Here is a 16730-nt window from a genome sequence, read left to right on the forward strand (position 1 = left end):
AGCGCCGTGCCTACGGGGCCAGACCGGGTATCGGATTTGCCTAGGAGCCGCGTGCTGCGTCCTGCCCACGCTGGTGGTGCTGCTTGACTCTGTGCACGGATGCAAATCCGCATGCAGACAACCTACACCACGCTCGTTCATCCTTGCCCTTGGCTCACAAAGGCTCTTTTTGCTGCTCTTTGGTTTGGTGCCCAAGGCTGCTGTTTTACAATCGCAGGGTGCGGGCACATGCGAAAACTGGGTAGAAACAAGCAAGAGTCGGAAGATAGTCTGGGACTCACAACAGCCCTCTCGCCCACCCAAATAAGACTAGGAAAAGGCTTTGGTGACAGATTCTTATAATAAAATAACTTCTTGCTTTTTTTCTTTACAAAACGTATTTCATATACAGTACAAAATCAGGTAGTTTAGACATAAATTTAAAGCCAGCTGTTCCAGTGACTGTAGGGGCGTCCTACACCCAAACTGTCTCAGCAAACTCCTTTCTCAAAACCAGTGTGACAAACAAATGCAAGTGAATCCTCTGCAGAAAATACCATTAAATAATGAAAATACAAAACTAGACTGTTTAAGCTGCACAGTAGCCTAAAAAGGGGGAACAGGGTCCTTCCCCAGAAAAATGACCTTGGTCGTGTGTTTCCCTTCTGATAAACTATTGACCTGTACTGAGCGCCAGAAAATAAAACAGCCAGCGCCCAGAGGTGGCCCAGGATCTCCGTGAGCTCCACGCACACATGACGGCTCCTTGCCCAGACACACTACTGTTTACAGCAAACCAAGGTTCACCTGAGGCAGTTACAGAGAGTGATACACACCTGCACGCAGACCAGGACTAACAGCCACAGAGCACAGTGCAACTCTGACCCATCATTCATCTTCTCCGTGGTGCATTTCAAGTTAGTTTTTGAAGGAGTAATAAATTAATGAAGCCACAGTGAAGAAAAAAAAAAAAAACCACATACACACTCTCTCTCTCACGCGCACACACACAACACAAAACCCCCCGAAACCTGAAAAGTTCAGTTCATGTTCTCAGTACAAGAGGAAGCGTTCCCGGACCTTCTCCTCGATTGAGTGCAGCTTGGTGGCTCGCAGTGCATCCAGCAGCTCCCTGGTGACTTCGTAGTGGCCCTCTTTCAGCTGGATGAGGTAAGCCCTGAACTTCTCCTGGATGGCTGCCCTGCTCCCCGGCACGTGCTTCCGCGGCGCGTGCTCGAGGATCTGCTGCAGGCGCTTCAGCTTTCTCACGGGGATGTTCTGGTAAGCCACAAAGTCTATCACGGCTTGTTCACAGTCCTCTTCTTCTAGAGCTGGTAGGAGAAAACCTCCTGAAGGTTAGAGGGGAGGTCACAACATGACACCGGGAGACCAGTCTGAAGCAAGGAACAAACCAGCTAACCCTGCTGCTGCCCTTCTCCCTCCACGGGACCCTGTCCTGACCTGGGTACTTCCGTCCAGGAACGGCCAGTTCAGGCCAAGGGCTCAAGCACGCTGAGTCCTGCCAGGAAACCTTCTGCCCTTGTCACCTAATTTCCAAAGCATGTGTTAGCTCATACGGCCACTTACAGCCCAGAGCAGCTGCACAAACAGAGCTGCTTGCACATCTCTGCCCACGCACACAGCTGAGGACGTGGGGCCCGGGCAGGGTGCGACTGGCAGCCCCAGGCTGCTCGGAGGTATCGAACTCGCACCAGACTCACACTTCGCTGTAACTACAGGGGAAAGGGCGAGCTGCCAGCTTGGGATGCCTGGCAGGTGCACTACGGGATAAACACGTCAGAATAATAAGTCTTTGCAGAGAGAAGATGAGGTTGGAAGGAAGAAGAGAAGGAAAGCATCAAGAATAGCACCATCACATAAAAAAATTCGTCTCTGCCAGCTAAGTACCCTGGAAGACTGGATCCAGCTCTCGCAGCAGGCAAAATTTCCCAGCAGTGGCCCATCCTATACAGGCCCATCCAACTATTAACCACTAAGGGAGAGACTAGCGGGGTAAACTGGGAACAGTTGCACTGGTTATACTGGGTTGGACTTGCCTGGACCCTCCCACCCGCCTCCAAACTTGGAGTTCATTATTTAAGTGTGCCTGCAATTGTCTGTGCAAAAGAGAAGCACAAGTGCCCATGCACCTTCCCTACTCAGTGAAATCATCTGAAGACCCGGAGTTAAAAATACCATTCAGCTCCCCACTGCTCACAGAACTTGTATCTCTATAAATAGCTCAACAGCCGATCTGAAGCTCATTATTGCTTAATAAGCAGAACGGGCACGTGCTGCTGCTGATTTTCATCTCACGTCCTCTCTCCCCACTAGGATCATGCTGTCAGCAAGCAGTGAGGAAAGGGCACGTGCTGATGACAGAGATTTTCATCTGATGCCCACTCCCTCCACCAGGATCATGCTCCTGGCAAGTGGCTTATGGCATGAGTCACGCTTCTTAATGAGAAATGCCACATGCTAGCTAGGCCAGTTTGTTGAAATACTTTTGCATAAAGCTCTTGGGAAGGAGAGGGTTGAAAGACCAGCTCCTCTCATACACTGCTGGGGGAAAATCCTTCTTGCTGCAGGGCAGTTGAAGGGAAGCTATTGTTTTTGAAGTCCAAGACTGTGAAGATTCACTGACATCGGAAGAGCAGACTTTGTCTCCTTTTAACATCAGCTGTTCATTCAGGGTAGAGCAGGCGGTCTCAAACGGCTGCCTGGCTCACCTTACCTGATACCAGGCCCTTGAATTAGCTCGCACATGAAAGACCCAGTCCCTTTCTCATCCCCTAAATCGTTGCGGATGCAGGTTACAGAACAGCTCTCAGGAGCCGTACACTCTCCCACCTCTCCTGCCTTATCTGTGCCAACTGAAGGCTCTTGCCCAGCTTTCAGACTCCAGTGAAACTCAGCACTACATTTTGTGTTGTCACTGTGAAGCAGCTGATAGCGTCTCTGCTTTTTACACATAACAGGCCAAAATCCAAGTTACGCTGAGGCTCGGATGTACCTTGTACTTTGGAGGCAACAATAAGAATTTCCAGAAAGATTGGCTGAAAGACCAGGAGAGGAAGTGAACCCAGGCAAGCCAGAAATTGAGCTGGGTGATGACCAGCAGGCTCTCTGGTGGTATGGCCCTTCACACTGGGTACATTTACATGATTGCAAGCAATCAGTTACGGGCAACAGAGCAAATAACTGGAAGACCTGTCTGTGTGTGCTGGCAGCTTTCTCCAGTTATCAAAGTCACTGCTAAACACCCATGGGATTTCACTGCCAACTCCGTATTCTCAGTGGGCAAGGAACCTGCATGTGGTTTGGTACCGCAGCCCAGAGGAGAAGCGGTTGTTGCTCAAACCCTGTACTCATTCCTTGCCCTAAGGTGAAGGTATGTGAAGGTGAGCGAGGGAGAGAGACTATATTTTTTCCTCTGTAGTTATCACTCTGTACTTTTAAAAGTAATTTTATCTCATTTGTCATCCACGTGGGAAAGACATCAGTAAGTTCATGCTCGTCCCAGCAACAACACGGCTCCAGCATCTCCCCACTCTACCCGCAGAGACCCTTGTGCCGGACCGACCGGCGACGTGCCCACGGGCTCACCTGGTCCCTGCGTGCTGTTGCCTCTCCCCATTCCACAGGAGGTGCAGAGCGTGTCGTGGTACTGATTTCCTTGGACGTTGGTCATCTTCCCCTGCTGCGAGCAGTCCTGGTGGGCCTGGCATGGCTTGGTGCTGGAGTTGGAGGAAGAGAAGAATCCCCGGGGGCAGGGACGACACTGGGTGTTCTCGAAGGAGGTACCTGAGCACAGGGGCAGCAAAGGGAGAGTCAGCATTTCCCTCCCCAACCACACACCTCTGTGTTCCCAGTGATGACTCCATCATAAGTCATGGCCAACGTCAGCTGAGTGAAGAGCATCAGAGAGCATTTGAGCATGAGGGCAATGTTTTGCAGACGGTCATTGTCTGTGACCCCCCACCTTGAAAAGCGTGTGTCAAACTGCAGGACAAACAGCAACACTTTGTCTAGTCACTTTTCCAAGCACTGATGCCAAAGCATTTGACACATGCTGATGAATTGTCATAGGCCTCCAGACATAAGAGGAAATATCACCTGCTGGTGGAAAGGGCCACCTCAAACACATCAGCCAGCACTAAGTAAGCCGACTGCTGAAACAGTCCTTTGATTCACAGTGTAACACAGCCGGGAGGCTCCTAGCCAAGTGAAAGTAAAAGCTGCTGAAGGCTTCAGTGCTCTGCTTGCTTTTGCAGTGCTGTGTTTTCCCACTAAAGGCTCAGGGCCAGACCTGCTGCCTTTTCACAAAAATGACGTGTCGGCAAGATTCTGTCCAGGGTGTCTTTTATATTCTTTGAAAGAAGTGGCAATGGCTGTCGCAACCAAATTTCACACCTGTTTTCATCTCCTCTTCATACGGCTAGTTAAGAGCAAGGTTTTTACCTTGTTACAACCTACTTCAGGCTCTTTCTTCATCTCTAACAGTAGATGACTTACCTGCTCAGATGATCACCCCACCACATGGGTCACTATTTGTAAGTGGGAAACCAAATAATCACAACAACCCTAGAGGAACCACACACAGATCAGAGAATTTGTCCAACTTGAAAGCCAGCAAGGTCTGCCCAAGCCACTGGAGCTACTGCTCCAAAGGGACAGGGTCTGCACCAGTCAAAGCCCTGCAAAGTGCCCCCGGGGCAGTGCCTTCCCCGCGCCCCAGGGTCCGGCTCACGCAGACGCTCACAGCCTCAGCACTCTTTCTACCTGCAGTGAAGCTCTGCCCTTCCTGGGGAATTAGGACATCTGGGCTGCGGTGCCATAACACCCCACACAAGAAGCCATTTGTGAATATGTAAATAAATAAAATAAGATAAAAATTGCTTATCCTCAAATGTCCCAGATTGCTCACATGGTTAGTCAGTGCTACAACCAAGCCTCCGGCCAAATTTAATGTTCCAGTTTCACAGGATTTTCCCAAATTGTTTGGAAAACTAGTTCACCTTTTGCTGAATCACTGCATTTTGTAACAGTCATTTCCTACAGAAACAAGGAAACTATCAAACTCAACCGTGAGAGTCATCTGAAGACAAGAGATATTTCTCATCTGGCCTATAAGCCTGGAGCGCTTCTGTGTCATGTACAGAAAAATTGCCAAGAGTCTTAACATCTTCAAAACACAAAGCAAAACGCGCCGCTTTCGCCAACGTTACCCACGCTGTTTTATTTTACTCAGCTGTGGTTTCCAAAAAGAAACCAGTCCTTGGTGACTCAGAGGAGAGTGAGAGGGAACATATGCTTATATGCAAATTGTATTTTTAGAAAGTGTATACACACACACACACCAATGGAGGCAAGTAAGGAACCAGACAAACTTGTGTTAAGGAAACAACTGAAAAAAGAAAAAGACCTATAACCCTTTCATGGCATGTATCTCATTAGGGGACAAAGTCCCAGACTTGTGAATCTCTCTGAAACACAAATCATTACAAGACTGATTTTACGGTTTTGCAACCTGTCCTACTCATTTATCCATTTCGTGTTTTAAATATAACCTATCCAAATTGCACAATAAAAAACACATAAAACAAACCCAGAACTACATACATTCACGAGCCCTGCCTTTATATCATAAGCAAACCTTTTCAGTCCAGATAACCAGCATTTCCTGCCTCAAATTCTTGGCTACCTACCTGCAAGGGAGAAGAGAGCTGACAAACTCATAGGAATTACCAAAGCATTTCCACCTGCTCAGAGCAGAAATTTCAGGGCATGTTGCTACTAGACAGGAACACTGAATCATTTCCCAGAGTTGGCCAGGTCTGCCTGCTGTGGTAGGTGAAGAAAGCAAGTAGGAATCACCATGTCCCAAAGTACGTTGCTGGGGTGTTTCAAGGGTAGTAAGGAAAAGTGGCAAAAAATAAAAATAAAGAGCTCCTGGGAAAACAAGCCATGAGCAGTGTCATATCCCAGCAAGGGCAGCATGATAGTGGTAAGCAGGGAGGGAAAAAGTTGAACTACAGGAAATCATTGGCTGCTCTTTTTCTCCTAGATTTTCTCCAGCAGCAACATCAGAATACAGTAGGATGCTCACAAGCATACATGCCTCTGCCTCAGCAGTTTAGCTAGGATACCTACCCAGTTTAAATACGCCGGAGCCAGGAGGACACTCGGAGTGCCTGATGCAGAACTCCATTTCTGAATAATAGCCCTCCCGGCACTGACATACTCTGTTGTGGGTGGAATTGCACTGCTGCACTTCTACCTGCTTCTCCTCACAGATGACATTACAGTACCGGCACTTCTCCAGGTAGTTCCAGTAATGCGTGTAGTGCAAATCCGGGCAGGGCTCGCACACCGTCTCTCTCTCTCTGGTGCAGTGCTGTGCCACGAAGGTCCCTGGAGGGCACTGCTGGCAAGTAATTTTTTCATTCGTCATAGCATCCTTCCATTGGTAGGTGGGTTGGAAGCTGGAGCTGAGCTCAGCCAGTAAGAGGAAGAGAGGAGCAAGCATCCACTATAGTAAAAAATTGCAAAGAGTTGTTAGCACTTATTAGGCTTTGCTTGCTCTTTTGCAGAGAGAGACGCAACAACGTGGCAGCTGCCTTACAGAATTAGCTCTCAGTTGTCATTCAGGATGCAATAAATTATTCTCTAGCCTCATGCTCTCCCCCTGGTAGCAAAGCAATAGTGTTTCCAGGGACCAGACCCACCGCCCCGCAGGTACTTCCCCTTCTTCCTTGGCTTACTGCCCCCGGTTACAGGAACGTCCCCTCCCCAAATGCCACGATGCCTTCATGAACCCATTGCTCTTTTTCAGCAATAAACACTGTTCCAGCACATTCTCCTTCTCTGTTTTTTTACTCCAGTAGGTTCCAAACTATTTTGGGTAAGGCTTTCACATATTAGGAAGCAGAAGGGAAGGAGTTTCTCAAATAAGTAAATACCAGTGTTTTCCATATGAACTATAATTTTTTTCAGTTTCAGAAACCAAACCCAGAAACTCACTAAAGCACTGAAGAATCCCGGAATCTTGTTTGTCCTCCCTTTCCTTTTCAAAGCACATTAGACCAACTTAATAGCAGATGGTACGTTACCTTGGATGGATGCCTTATAGTCAGCATGTGGTAGGAGAGCATAGCACTGAGGGTTCCAGAGCACCACGATCAGAAATCCGGGGATTCAGCGAGGTCTCCTCAGCAGTTTGAGCTGGCTCCGAGAACAACAGCTGGATTTGAGCTCCTCTCCTGCGGCGCCGATCTAGTTGCAAAGCAGCAAGAGAGAGATGTCGTTAGGAAGGGTTAAGAAAGGTTGAGCTGCCTGCTGTTTCAGTACCCTTTTCAAACAGCCCCTCCTGGAAGAGGGCTCTCGCAAAGTCCTCTCTCTGCAGCCCAGCATCGGGCGCACAGGCTCACCTCGCTGCAGACCGCCCCGGCGCGACACCCGCCGGTGCCTGCCACCCCCTACCTGACGCAGCCGCTGCTCTGCCGCCCGCAAGCTGCGCGCTGGAGGCAGCCGCTGCCGCCGCTCGCGGGAGGCAACGGGGCTCAGCGGCTCCGCTGCCACCGCGCCGCCCTCCCCGGGGACCGGCTCCCCGGCCCCGCTGCCGCCGAGCATCCCCCCGGGGACCGGCCCCGCTGCCACCGCGCCGCCCTCCCCGGGGACCGGCTCCCCGGCCCCGCTGCCGCCGAGCATCCCCCCGGGGACCGGCCCCGCTGCCACCGCGCCGCCCTCCCCGGGGACCGGCTCCCCGGCCCCGCTGCCGCCGAGCATCCCCCCGGGGACCGGCCCCGCTGCCACCGCGCCGCCCTCCCCGGGGACCGGCTCCCCGGCCCCGCTGCCGCCGAGCATCCCCCCGGGGACCTGCCCCGCTGCCACCGCGCCGCCCTCCCCGGGGACCGGCTCCCCTGCCCGGCCGGCTCCGGCTCCGGCTCCGGCTCCGGCTCCCCTGCCCGCTGCCGCCGGGCCTCACCGCACCGCCTGCCCCGCACGGCTCCACTCCCCTCCCCGCGCAGCACCTTTAAAGCCCCAGCCCGCCCACCCGCTGCGGGAAAGACCCCCCTTGCGCAACCACCCCTTGGCATCCCGGCCCCGGGGCCCGGCCCCCTCGCCCTCCTCCCCGGCCCCGCTCACCCGCTAGTCCCCGGCAGCCTGTCCGGGCTGCTTTTGCTTCTTGGCAGCTGCTTTTATGTACATATACTATAAGCAAAGGTTTCACTCCAGTACAGTGTATTTGTCTGTGGGCAAGGAAGCAGGTGAGATTCATACTGTTGCAAATTCTATGTTGATAATTTTATGATTTTTTTTTTTGCTGGGGAAAGGCAGGGAAATTCCCCTGTGCACACTCTGTTCTCTAGCTGTAAATGTTAAATGACTTCCCCGTAACTGCATTTTTGTATCTCTCTATTGTGGGCAATATTTGCCTCCAAACACAGCCCAGATGCTCCCCATTTTGCATGGTGTCCAGAATCACAGCCATGGTCTGTTCCAGCTTACAAAAGCAATCCTCTTGCTCTCCCAGGGCTCCTGTCAGAACCCCCTCCCCACCTCCAGCACACCCTACCTACTAAGTAATTCACATTAACCCTGTAAAAATAGCCAACATTTACAGTAGCTAGGCAATGCATCCTCCAAAGCAGGTTCACAGCTTCAGCTTTCTGGTTTCAGGAACGCCGAGGATGACATGGCTGACTCCGAACATAACACAAACACACATATACTTGCCTTGGCTTTCTCTGGATGCTGTTATCCCACAAAAGTCAGGATTTAAATATGCTACAGATGATACTTTGGCAGAAATCTTGGACCACACGGATTTCTACAGAAGCAGAACATAGCCATCCCCACAAGAGTGCATTTGCATGGGCAGTCTCCTAGTTGTGCACTGCCCATGCTTAAATAAGTCAGAATTGGACTTTGTCCTTCTGCTCTATCTCACAAAATTCCCTCTGAAGGAAAGTCAGGGGCACTTCAGCAAACTGATTTGTATGCTACCAAGGAACACACGTGTTGGAGAGCTCAGTTTCCTCGCTCCATTTCTGCATTTCTGCTACACCTGTGCTGCTCCTCATATTGCAAGCGCAGGGAGAAGGACAAAGAGCATTTACCTTCTCTTAAGTTGATTAAAAGCAGGAGCGCTGCTGCTTACTGAACTCATGGAAAAGCACCACGTGTTCATATCTGAAAGCTGGTTCATATCTTCTCGTTTCCCCTCAATGACCTTGTCTCCTAACAGGAAAGGTGCCAGAAAGCAATGAGGAAGGGGAAAACTGCAACTGATTCCACAATAGTTAGTTGAGAAACAGCTTGCCTTCCACCAGAGTCCCCCCTCCCCTCCCCTTTCACATTTTCCAACAAAGAGAATAGAAGAAAATATTTCTATTTACCTGGTACATCCCAAGGCACAGAGCACTCGTCTGGGAAGTCTGCCATTTCGTATTACAGCCCTTTTGATCTTGCAGTTTGCCATCTCCAACTGTGAAAAAGACAAACCAGCATACTTGGTGATCTGCTGTCACTGCCCATCGCACGAATCCCATCAGCTCTCCCGTGGTCCCCCAAGGGCACTTCCCACAACCCACAGGGCCCCCGACCATCACCTTTCTTCAGGCAGACCTCTACCATCATAAGCCTGCCAGATTAAAATGCAGGCTTTCTACTAAAATAAAACATTTGGTAGGTTTGGTAGTAGTAAAGCACCACCACTGCTACTCTCTCTTAAGATAACAGTAGGGATAACAAGCAACCATCAGCCAGCAAAGTCTGGCTTGTTCAGAACAAAAGCATGCAAGAGATCAGCCTTAAAACAATAACCAATTCATAAACACTCGCTAAACATGCACAGCTTGTGAAGCATCTCCACGTAGAGACGCTCAAAAGTCTCAAGTCATTTTCTGTGGAATTATTGCCTAGACTTGCATCTTGCTTCCATCAGGTCAGGCTTTGCTGTCTGTTATGCAGACCTTTGAACAAGGGCGAACCGGACTACATGCCTCTTCCTCAAAAAAAGCAACAGCACTTCAGTACACTTACATATTCCCACTGCGGCTCTGAATGAATTTCTCACCATTGTTTCAGTTGCAAGAAAGATCCACTCAAAAATACAGTTGTTAATAAGGCCACAAAGGAATACAGAATATTTATAAAACCAGTACATGTTCATAATAAAATAGGATTCTCTAGCATCTGTCACAGTTTAGATTTTTCCTCAAGGGTCTCCTGTTTTCTCATATGTGTTTCTCATACTCTTTGGCATTGGCTGGCTACTACAGCTAGGCATTTCTGAGTATCAAACATCAGACATTTCATAGAACTGCAGAAAAATTTAGGTTAGAAAGGACTTCTGAAGGTCTCTAGTTCAACGTGCTACTCCAAATAGGGCCAACTTCCAAGCTGCATCATGTGGCTCAGCTTGTCCAACTGAGTTTTGAAAATTTCCAAGGACAGCAACTCCCCACCTCTCTGGGTCCCCATTCCAGCGCTCATTCACTCTCCCAGAGTGAACATTTCTTTGTTTACATCCCATTGGAAATTCCCCTGTTGCACCTTGTGACTGTTGCCCCTCATCCTTTTACCATGAGCCTCTGAGAAGAGCCTGACTCCATCTTCTCTACAGCCCCGTTCGGCAGTGGAAGATCTCCCCAAAACAGCTTTCTCTTCTCCAGGCTCCAGATGCTCCGTTCTCCCAGTCTCTCTTCCTTTCTCCAGGGCTCCAACACCATGACCATCCCATAGGGGCCCTTCACTGGACTCGCTCCTGTTTGTCAAAATCTCTTTTGTACTGGGCAGCCCAACGCCGCAGTCAGTGGCATTCTTCACATTTTCAGAGCTGGGTTACAATTGTGACCAAGACGCGGGTCTGAATTGTAGTCACGTATAAGAGCATCCTCTTTGTTTGCAAGGCTTGGGATCCTTACGTCCTCACCTCCTGACACTCACAATTCCCAAATATTTTTGTCGCACCTGTTCCCTCTACATATACACGTGTTACCTTAATATTACTCTGTGCATACAGCCTAGGCATGAACATTTTGTTTACACACACGCATATGCACTATCTAAACGATGTGCAACACGTCACAATCTAGTCTCTAAAAACAACCAGAGAAGAGGGAACAGAGAATGCACGGTTAACGGTCTGCCCAGTAACACACTCTTCCCCCGTCCTTCGGGAACCCAAAAGGAGAAGACGCCACTTAGTTCTCAAAGAGACTCTCTAAACAGGCATTCGTGAATAGTCAAAACTGAATTACGTATTTTTGCTTTTCAAAAAGCAAACACCAAGTGTCCAGAAACACAAAGGACAGTCATAGTAAGGAGCTTAGAGAAGGTGCAAGTTTTCTCCTCAGGAGCCAGCAAGGTTCCTGAGTACCCTGCAAATCATTAGAGAGAATTAACAAATTGGATTTGAGCTTTGGCCTCCTGCAACACCAGATTTAATGTCTGGGACAGAAACAAAAAGTTGTCATACCTCTAGACCTAAATCATTGTATTTGCACTCCTTCTCTGGGTGGTGAATCTGCTTGGATTTTGTTCTTAAAGATCAAGCCTACGTGGGTTAAATATTTACAAAATTTACCAAAAAAAAAAAGTTAAAAAGGGAAGAAAATCAAAATCAGTTTCCTGTGAAACAGAAGGCAAAATAAAACCCAATGTTCAGAAGGAATCTAAAGCTTCTTCCAGGGAGATCTGCTTCTACCCAACATGGTTAAAGAAAAACTATAGTCAAGCTGTTTGTTTGACTCTTGCTAGGATCAAAGTGGGTCCAAATATTTTCCTTGAAAAAAACTATTAATAAGTGAAGCACATGGCATGGGTGCATTCACTTGCAGTGAAGTGTCTTTGTAATCAAGAGCTATAAAACGATACAAAGTTAAAGCAAGGAGGGCTTAGACTCACTAGTGAGTACCTAATGAGTAACGGAGGATTTCTACAGCGCTTTACTGTCAGTATATTGATTCAGCCTGGAGTAAAAACACATAACCATCTGCAATTTTATAACACTTTGCTCATAACATCTGGTTCTAGGCATTTTGAGGGACTTTGCACTTCCCCCAAAATGTTACTGGTAACTGATTTTTATCACGTTTGGCAACGTAAACGGAACAGGTGACGAGCAGACGTCCACAGGCTGCTCTCTAAAATTGATTTTAACGTTACCGCTGTTTATCTTACTTGTACACACACTTGTAGCTTCCAAACGTAATCCTGATGAGTTGCAACCCCACTTGCTGGGGCTTTGCTTCCTCAGTACGATATATTTAATTACTGAGTTGATGCAACTAGTCTGAGCACTGTCCTTTTGGCCCCTGCTGTGAAGGACGCACGTTCCTTCAAGAGAGGTTTCTTCGCAGCAAAACCACTAGCCTGCATCAAGCACAATGCCCCAAGTTTCAATTTACGTAGTTGGAGAGTTTATTTGAGACTTCTTTTAACCAAGTTTCCCTCATCTGAGGAGAGTCTGCCATTTCACAAAGTTTAGTACAAAACCAGTACATTTCATTTTCTGGTAGTCAGAAACTTTTTTTCCATTTTCCTATCATGGATTTTATATGGACCTTTCGTCTGTTCTCTGCCCTCTTACTGACTAGACTTTTCCAAGAAACTGCAGCAGAAATCACCTCATCTAGATTTTTTGCAAACTTGTGAGTAGGTTGAAAAAATAAGTATTGCACAGGTAAACACTGAGACGCTGCAGCATTGTAAAATGATTATCTGTTTATCTGAATGGCTTCATTTCTTTCTCTATCTTCCTCGCTATTCTTCGACTAAAAAAACCAAACTAAACCAAAACAATGCCCCTCCCCAAAACACATTAACATCCTTTACCGTTCTGTTAAGAGCACGTGCTTAAACCTGTAATTTGGATGGAGCAATCCACAAGATAAACTAAGCAAATGTGGATGGCAAATCCTGGATGCGGAGTCCCTGTACCCCTTTTACAGTAAGCACTGAGCTGGATGCAACGCAGCAGGAAAGACTAAGAGGCTTCTCACCCTACTGCGGTGCAGTGTTACCTATTATTTTTGTTCTGAATTTAATAACGATGAAAAATTGTCAGATTAACTTTCCTGGAGAGTGAAATATCATATCTTGCCCAGGTAATCCTTACCTTTTAGGGAGATAAGGATCTAGTAAAACAATGATCTTCACTTACGCTTTTTCTGTCTGTTCTTTTACATGTCCCACTAACCTCTGAGAACGGGTTTGTGGGATCACTGCCCGATCACTGGAAAGCAGCAGTTCTACTCGTGCCCCGCTGCCTGACCTGATCGGCAGCCTAGAGGAGGAACGCAGCATCGTATTCTCAGGGCTCAGGTTTCACTTACCCACACAGGGAACCAGACCTCTAAGAGCGTCAGGGCACCCAGAAGCAGCGCTTTTCACATCAGGTTTCTCATTACTATACAGAGAGAAGTGTGAAAAGCAAAGAGATTCCATACTCTCTATCAGCAGTCACTTGTCCAATCGAAGGTATGGTTCCTGGTAAGACAACTTTTTTTTCCCGACTCTTCTGATTTCTTTCAGAGTTGATTAGGAAAAGGAAGAGGGGAAAAAGAAAAAACCCTAAACCAACCTTTTTCAACGACACCACTAAAACTGAATGCAATATTCCAGATGTAGTCATACCATTGCAAGGCAGGGGCAATACAAAGACATTAATATTTATTTCCTCCATGATGTGTAACTCGTGTGTCATTTGCTTCCCAAAAATCAGAGAGGAGTGTCCAGTAAAGGTTTTCCTCCTACTAAAAACTTGTACTTTGGATCAGTTCCTGTAACCCAGTACCACAATGTGGATTTATCTGAAACAATTCTTATTTTCATTTTCTGGTCTTCATAAATGAGGTACTATCTCTGTGTTTCCTTGTAAAAACAAACCTGTTTCAAGATGATGAAAGAGTGCTATCTGCCTCTTGCAGCACATCCTGACATCTGGTTCCTGGAGACCCTTCCTACAAGGTTTCATTGGATGTAAGGGGTGCCTGTGTGTGCGTGTGTGTGTGTACACGCACGGGCACAAGCAGCAATAACATTATCAGCGCAACTTCAGACAAGAGGCAAAGAATGAAAAGAAGATTCCCATCCAGGATGAGCTGCAATGTTAATCCTGGTTACAAAAGTCTCTTCTCCTCTGTGATGGTCTCTTAAGACTCAAATGAGAAAGGCAACATACTTTTCTAGTGAAATGCTCCTTCCTAAAGTACTCTAAACACATTCAGGAGGAAACGCGTGTATAGTCCTTTGTGACACAAGATTCTTGAGCAACCTGTTACTGGGAGCAGTTAGTGAATATTTTGCTCAACTATTTAGCAATGAAGAAATGGGAAGAAGAGCTAGAGGTCTGATCACAGGTCAGAGAACAACTCTGCAGGGAGCCTGCCGCAAACCAGAGCGGTGTGCTGTGGCAGCCTCTACATAATCCCTCCCTCTTCTAACAGTTAATAGGGTTACTATGTAGTGACGCCAAGTAATCTACAAGGGTGAGACCTAACCTCAAATTCAGAATTGTCTTCTATCACAATAGGAGTTCCTTTAGGTTTGCACTTTAACCTGATTAAGGACACTACCATGTAAAACCAACTTGCTCCCCCTCAAATTGAAGGGCATAACCTTCCCATTAAGTCTCTTCACACAGAACTGAATCACATGCAAATAAGCTGCAGACAAGGACAAGCTCTTGAGGGTTGGCTGCTCTCACACCACTGGTATGCTTGTTGGCATTCATCCACGCTGCTTGAGAGAAGACTTCCAAACCTGGGGCAGTACAATTCCTACTACACAAAAAAGCAGCAACAAAACCAGATTGATTTCAAAGGCAAGCAGCAGATCCACTGGTAGGAACATGGAAACATTTCTGAGTTTTTTAGGGTGGATTCAGCTAATCTAGGCAGGTAACAGTAAGTTTATTCAACTACATGATCGGACTGCTGAAGCTTAAAAGAATGAACATATGAATCTCCTGAAGGCACTGAAATATATTTAATATAGTTCCTCTGCCCCATCTCAATGAGAAGGGACCATTCCCAAGTAGGAACAGTCTTCTAGACTAAACCAAGTCTGGTGGAAAGGAAAGGGCGCAGAGCTAGAAAATTATTCTAGCTGGGGGTGGTGGTGGTGGTTTAAAAATCATACTTTTTGTTCGAGCAGATCACACGTATCGTTTATTTCAATTGGTCTTTGCTGAGCACTTACTGGACCTGGACCTTACTGGACTGTGTTTTACAAGTCCGCAGCATGTAACTTCCGTTAGGCAAACGGCAAATATAAGCCAAGTCATCATTTCACTCATTCTCTGAAGACGCTCAAGGCTAATGTCACAACTACAAACTCGCATGCTGTCCTGTGTTGTGACTTCCCTCCAGTGGTAAAAGGAGCAAGCTGCACTTCTTTCAAAGGAGAGGTCTTTATAGAGCAGGCAGGGTACTAAACTATCTTACTATTAAATAATTTTTTACTATTTACTGTCCTCATTTCTTAGACTTCCTATCCCAGTACTTGCCCAGACCTCAAGCAATACTGAGAATTCAAAGCAAGAATCCAAAAGAAGTTGCTGGGAACGGCGCAGAAGCAGCTGCGATGCTCACCCCACATGGTGAGCTCAGATCGCCCCAAAGCTGCTGAGAGCGCGCAAAACAGCAGCATTAGCCTGAACTGCTTTCCCTTGAAAACGTTTCTTTTTTTCTTCTGTAAAGCAATAGTTACTGCTATACTTGATAACAGAGGAAAAGAAAACTAATGATTAAAAAGAACATTCAGGGCACAACTTGTGAAGGCACAATCTCAACAAAAATTTTTTTTATTAACAAAGAAAATTAACTATATTTGAGGTATGGAATGGCTTTGTTTGGAGAACTTGGCTGTATGTCACGTTTCCTGCACGTTTTTAGTCCAGCAACACATAGTCTTTCCATCATTAAACACATCATAGCAATCACATCTTACAAAACTGTGTTCTTTTAGAGGACAAAAATTTAAACACTAACGCCTCCTTGATATCATCTCCCCAAACATTTTTCTGGTAATTTTTACAAGATATTTATGTTTATATACATTTGTGTGTGCATATACAGTTTGTGTGTGTGCGCGCATGCATATACAGACACACATATACACAGAGTTTTACTCACAGGATATATATATAAATCCTGAGTTGAAAATTTTCTAAAATTCTCCCATGCATATTTGGAATATCTAGAGTTTTCTCTGCATTATTTGTCCATGTTTCCAGGATCTAAATCAACATCAAAACTGCACTGAAATAATAAACTAAATAAGCATGTATTTTAATCAAGAATAGAATTTGACTGTTTAAACACTTTTTTTTTTTTTTTTTTTTTTAAAAGAGGAAAACTTAAAAACTGACATTTAACTAACTTCTGTCTTTAACATAATATTCCACCTTCCTGGAGAATAATAGGGAACAAAACAGCAGTGTGATTACCAAAAAAAAAAAAAAAAACCCACAAACAAACCACACAAATTACTGAAGAGTAAGTACTCGACAGGTCAGCTATCAAATTTGTGTTTGAGTACAGATATGTGGATAGATAGAAGGTATAATTCATCCACAACTTTAAACATGTCAGAATATATTCAAACACCAAATTACCTTCACACCTGTCCAAATGGGCACTATTTCTAATTATTATTTAATGAAGTACAGAAAGTTTCTATTTCACTGTCATTTAGGAACACTACTTTTCCTGTTCTTCATATAGCCTGAACGCATATGC

The 16730-nt window shown here is 46.5% G+C and overlaps 1 protein-coding gene across 8 annotated transcripts; it reads right to left on the bottom strand.

Moving 5' to 3' along the window:
* Positions 1–321: 321 nt before the first annotated feature.
* TNFRSF6B (TNF receptor superfamily member 6b) lies at positions 322–9464 on the bottom strand. Of its 8 annotated transcripts, none has more exons than XM_068912670.1 (6): positions 9381–9464; positions 8128–8231; positions 7092–7254; positions 6133–6511; positions 3586–3783; positions 322–1310 (listed from the first exon to the last, which is right to left on the bottom strand). In XM_068912670.1, exons 3-6 carry the CDS (start codon positions 7131–7133, stop codon positions 1033–1035), a joined length of 897 nt encoding a protein of 298 aa, XP_068768771.1. In that variant the 5' UTR covers positions 7134–7254; positions 8128–8231; positions 9381–9464; the 3' UTR covers positions 322–1032. The 8 variants fall into 8 exon arrangements, with proteins under 8 accessions (XP_068768771.1, XP_068768769.1, XP_068768764.1 ...); XM_068912668.1 differs by lacking the exon at positions 9381–9464 and adding an exon at positions 8719–8928; XM_068912663.1 differs by lacking the exon at positions 9381–9464 and adding an exon at positions 8719–8928 and having other exon boundaries at positions 322–1328.
* Positions 9465–16730: the final 7266 nt, after the last annotated feature.

The sequence above is a fragment of the Struthio camelus genome, chromosome 18 (genome assembly GCF_040807025.1).
Source record: "Struthio camelus isolate bStrCam1 chromosome 18, bStrCam1.hap1, whole genome shotgun sequence".
Lineage (NCBI taxonomy): Eukaryota > Metazoa > Chordata > Aves > Struthioniformes > Struthionidae > Struthio > Struthio camelus.

Coding starts and splice junctions, on each gene's coding strand:
- TNFRSF6B (XM_068912663.1), bottom strand. CDS start 7,133: ATGCTCTCCTACCACATGCTGACTATAAGGCATCCATCCAAG. Junction 6,512..7,091: donor CTATAAGGCATCCATCCAAG/GTAACGTACCAT, acceptor TTTTTACTATAG/TGGATGCTTGCTCCTCTCTT. Junction 3,784..6,132: donor CTCCGGCGTATTTAAACTGG/GTAGGTATCCTA, acceptor CCCTGTGCTCAG/GTACCTCCTTCGAGAACACC.